This window comes from Rhipicephalus sanguineus, chromosome 4 (assembly GCF_013339695.2).
Source record: "Rhipicephalus sanguineus isolate Rsan-2018 chromosome 4, BIME_Rsan_1.4, whole genome shotgun sequence".
NCBI classification, from domain to species: domain Eukaryota; kingdom Metazoa; phylum Arthropoda; class Arachnida; order Ixodida; family Ixodidae; genus Rhipicephalus; species Rhipicephalus sanguineus.
The window spans coordinates 6,199,739-6,204,747 of record NC_051179.1 but is presented as its reverse complement, the minus strand read 5'-3'; the positions used below and the strand labels follow the sequence as shown (position 1 = coordinate 6,204,747).

The 5,009-nt window shown below is 43.1% G+C and overlaps 1 protein-coding gene across 1 annotated transcript; it reads left to right on the top strand.

The window, feature by feature from the left end:
- Positions 1 to 3,931: 3,931 nt before the first annotated feature.
- On the top strand, positions 3,932 to 4,777 carry LOC125756192 (uncharacterized; the record flags this gene model as incomplete). The annotated part of the gene is made up of 1 exon (XM_049415051.1): positions 3,932 to 4,777. A coding segment is annotated over one exon (504 nt), but the record flags the coding sequence as incomplete, so codon positions are not given.
- Between the last annotated feature and the right edge of the window lie 232 nt (positions 4,778 to 5,009).

Here is a 5,009-nt window from a genome sequence, read left to right as displayed (position 1 = left end):
CACTTGCTTTCAACTATTCCGCTCTGATGCACAGCGGTGTTGCTTTTATGAGAAATTTGTTTTATTTATTACACTATTACTTTGCGCGGGCGTTGTTCTTTTATAAAAATATTAAGGGCAATAGGCGCAAATGAATCTGCCCTGAACGAATGCAGCCTCGAGTAAATTGAAATGGCAAGGAATTCAACGAGTGAATACACTAGAGACTAGTCTGTCTTTTCTATTCTCGTCCTCGTTTTCGTCGCGCTAATATTCATTCAAGATGGAATACACTAGAGATCATTTTCTGTCACGCTGTGAAGGTGACATAAAAGGCTAATTCTTAATCGATAGCCTACTATGTGATAATTGTGGTGCGATCTTATTATTTGTAGAAATAAACCGCAAAAATTTACATATATTTGTAGGTCCAGGAAAACAGCCATGGGAGCCGAGCGACCGCAGCAAGGTATGCAGCTTGCATTTCAAGCCAGAAGATTACAAAGAAGGCCTGAAGTTGCGCAAGTTGAAAGCAGCTGCCATACCTTCAATATTCCCGAGCTACCCGGGCTACATGCAGGAATCATCCCGAAAAGGGCAACAGCCTGTTAAAAGGGGTGCTGTGCCAGGGCTGTCACCGGACAAGCCTCACACAGAAGCAAAGAAAAATAGGTAACCTTTTTTGTGTAATTAGTCTTCGTTTAGCCACGCCCAAATTTCTTCTAATACATGCTTCATCCCGTAACACGTCGAAATTCTTAATGCTCCAGGCCAGCAATCCCCTCTCCTTATAGGTCCCCGTCTGAGAGGACTGATGAGCAGGCAGAAAATTGTGTGGCTGACAGCAGTACGGCAGATAAGGAGGATGAAATGCTTACAGAACCCCGTAGTGAACCCTCCTCTCTGCCTCTAATTTTAGCTTCACCTGAATCTTCTTTCTGCTTGCCTAAAACATATGAGACGCCCGAACATGGCCAGTCTGTCGAGTGCCAGACAAGTCCATCAAAGGCAACCAGACCACGTGGAATGCAGACTAGGCTTTCACTGTCACGAATGACAAATCTCCTGAAGAAGGTGCAAAACCTTAACGGAAGTGTCAAAGGCTTCAGGAAAGGCAGCGTCGGCTACAAGAAGAACTCTCCACTCTGAGGCAGGAGGCAAAAACGGCATCCTTGTTGATGAAGAGAACAAATGTCACAATCCTCCAGGTGTGAACTAATCTCTTTTTGAATATTTAAAAAAAATCTCATTACCTGCTTATGTCATACTTGCAGCAAAAGGTGAAAGATAACGACGAAAAAGCTCTGTTCCTTCAAGAGCAGCTTGCTTTTCTGAGCAAAAAGAAAGGGCGATGGCGTGAGGAGACAGTGCGCAAATGCGTTCTGTGGCATGCGAAATCACCAGCTGGCTACCGCCTTCTTCGGGACACTGGTGTCCTGACCTTGCCGAGTCGCTGTACCTTCAAGCGGTACATTGGCGCGTCCACTGGAGAGGTGGTGTCGTCTCTCATGAAGCAGCGCCCCCATGCGGAGGTGAAACTGCACTCTAAGGAGGTAATCTATTTACTCTTTGCCTTTACTTTTTTTCCAGGAGTGAAATTATTGGAGCCATGTTCTTTGCGATTATTGCAGGCACCCTGTGGGTCCCTGGTGATGGACGAAATGTCACTAAAGCAGTCTGCACTCTACCAAAAACAGTCTGATGCTGTTCATGGATTTGTCGACCTAGGAGGTGCCGAGGTGGACTATGGCCTAGAGGAGTAACTGGCAAGTCACCTACTCTGCTTCGTCTTTGTAGGACTGCATACCCTCTACAGGTATGTGAAACATTTGGTTCATGTCATGTGAACCTGTGCAGATAATTTTTTTCCAATCCTTCAAATGTTTAGTGTCCTTTACCTAACGCCTAGTGCTTCTACAATTGCAGGCTGCCTATAGGATATTATTTTACAAAAGGGTTGACAGGAGAGCAACCTTAACTACTTTCGTTGAAAGTAATGCAATCAGTTGAAGATGCTGGGTTTGAGGTAGTGCGGTTGGTTGCTGACAACCACAGCACGAACTGCAAGTTTTTTGCCAGCTTGTCTGGTGACCAAATATGCCCTGTTGTCACGTGAGTAATTTCTCGGTCACGTTTTTGCTAAAGGTTACACCTCCTTTAATTGTGCATAAATCTATGAACTATAGGAGTGTTGAAGCAAATGTGTCCTGTTAACATTTTCACAGACTCCTAACAGTATTCACTGATCCTTTGTAGGCACCCTCTCGATCCAGAAAGGCAACTGTTCTTGTCATTTGACTATTGTCACATCATAAAGAATGTCAGGAATCAGTTCCTCGACACTAAAAGGATTTTCAGGAATGCTGGAGTGCTCATCGTTCCAGACTACCTGAGGTACAATATGGTAGCTTTTTTCATGCCTTAGAAATTTACAGTTTAACATTGCATTTTTTCACAGGAACTTGCATGACATACAAGAAAAGCAGGCGGGTGTTTTCAAGCTTGTAAGGTGCTTGACTAAGAAGCATCTTTGGCCGAGCAATTTTGAGAAGATGTCTGTTGCCAGGGCTGTTGCGATCTTTTCTCCTCAGGTAAAGAGTGCATAAATGTTTATCTTAGAAGAAGCTCAGAGAAAAATATGATTTCACCCCAAGCATGTAGTGATGGTTATCCCACTCATAATCAGCTGTAATATAATTTTATTCTAGGTAACATCTGTGCTCAGATTTCTACTAAAACATGCACAGCAGCTTGGTTTCCATGGGTTCGACGACTCCCTGCCGACCTTTGAGTTCATGGAACTTGTGTACAAATGGTTTACTCTCCACAACATTAAGAGCACATCACTGTTCTGGATGAGCAGAGACGCTCTGAGAATGCCCTTCTATGGTCCAGATGACGAAAGGCATTCATGAACTACTTCTAATTGTCACTTACCTTCCATTTGTGTGAAAACATGAATGGTTCCATTTTCTTTAAATGCACAGTTTTGTATGAGGTATTCTTTGCTGTTAAAATGTAAGCTTGAAACCTTTGTAGTTTGTATATAGGCCAAATCCCACTTCCTAACTGATCTCATTGTCCATACGTTTATCATGCAGGCTCCTCCGGCTTGAAAATGAGTGCCTCATCTATTTTGACTTATGGAAAGAGAGTACAGCACACAAGCTAGAGTTTCTGTCAGAAGAAACATACGAAGCCCTGAGAGTGACAACTATGTCAACTGTTCTCTGCACCAGGCATCTTCTTGGGCGCGGATTTCATTTTGTCCTTACAGGAAAGTTTTCCAGTGATGATGTGGAATGCCTGTTTTCTACCATACGACAGCTAAATGGGTCCAATGACCAAACCGCTGCCTACGCAGCGCTTTCGTCACTACACAAGATCTTAATACCGCCTGCATTCATTCTTCTCCAAGTGACAATGTGGGAAGCGTTATAGGTTCTATTGGGGAGGCAACCAAACTTGCCCCTCAACCTGCAGCTGCTGCACCACCTGACAAGGACATTAAGAAGCTTCTGCTCCCTTACCTTACAGCACTGGAGCGCTGCCCAAGTGGGTTTGCACCATTTATTACTTACGAATACCATCACTCACAAACATTTCAGTTATAAGATGCATGTTTTGAAGATACAGAGTTGATCCAGAATGAGAAGTTCCAAGTCGCAGTCATGAGTCCCTTAACGCAGACCCGTAGCCAGGAATTTCTTTCGGGGGGGGGGGGGGGGGGGGGCACTTGCTGAAACCCTTGACTGTTTGAGAAAAACACCTATTTTTATTATTTATTTTTGGTAAAAACACCTACTTCACCAAAAATTGCGGGGGGGGGGGCGCGGTTGCTACTGTTCGACACATTTACAAATTGTTGCACTTTGCTTAGATGGTACCACAATTATAGATGCTACTGCTTAATTACTTATTTTAATTGTATTTTCATTCTCTAACCGTTATTTTTTTCATTCTCTCAGGTCCTCCTACTCAAAGCTTGCGTGCCAGCACATTGGCACTAATAGCTGGTTTTCTAGTGAGAGCTGTCCAGGATAACATCTGCTGTGAAGGCTGCCTTATGAAAATACAGGCACCAAAATCAAACTCTACAACAACTGCTCTAATTGCAGGAGTTGACAGGGGAGGACTCTCATACCGCTCATTGCCATTTGTTGGATTTGTAAGCATCCTCGAGGGTGCAGCCTCTAAAGCAGCTGCGATCCTTATGAAAAGGCAAAAACCCTTGCAGAAGTTTTCAAGCATAGTGCTCCCTTCACTTCTAAAAAACTCCTTGTTTGCATGCACTATGAATGATAGTGTGTCGCACAGAGCAGCTCTCTTGAATTTAATTTTGCGAAAATTCATGAGGCCTTTCTTGGCAATCTATGCCAATAATTTAACCGAGGCACATTCAAAGAGAAAGCTTCTCAACAAGAAGCCTTTGTCGCGAAAAGTTTTGAAAGTTTAAAGTTCTTCTTTCTTGTAACAGCCACATAGAATTGCTGTATGCTCATGCACATCCTCACTGCTGACCTTCTTCTGAATATAGATAGGAGTGCGAGTTTGTTTTTGCAGTGTCATTTTAGCCTTATGAAACACACTCTTTTAATCGTCTGAACAAGACATCAAGAATGTGTAGTCCACACTTTCTAGTCTGACTTGGGTATCATTCTTTATATTGGGTTCCTCTTTTTTCTCGTTCTCTGGCTTGCCACGTGATCCTAACTTTTTCGGTTTTCTTTAACCCCCAAGTTTCTGCACTATATATTTGTACTGGTACAATGCAGTGGCTCTACACTTTGTTTTGGGGATGGCAACTAGTCATAACTTTTCAATTTCTGAATTTATGGATTTGATCACATGAATGCAATCAATTGTGGGGCATGCTTTTCTATAGCCAGCTTGCTTCCTTCATTGATTAAAGTGCAGGCCTTTTCTTATCCTGTTTGAAAGAACCTTCGTGAACATTTTGTATTGTCACGTGGTCGTGACGTCGACGAACACAGCAGTCGGCGTTGTCAAGATGAAACTGTTTATTTGGC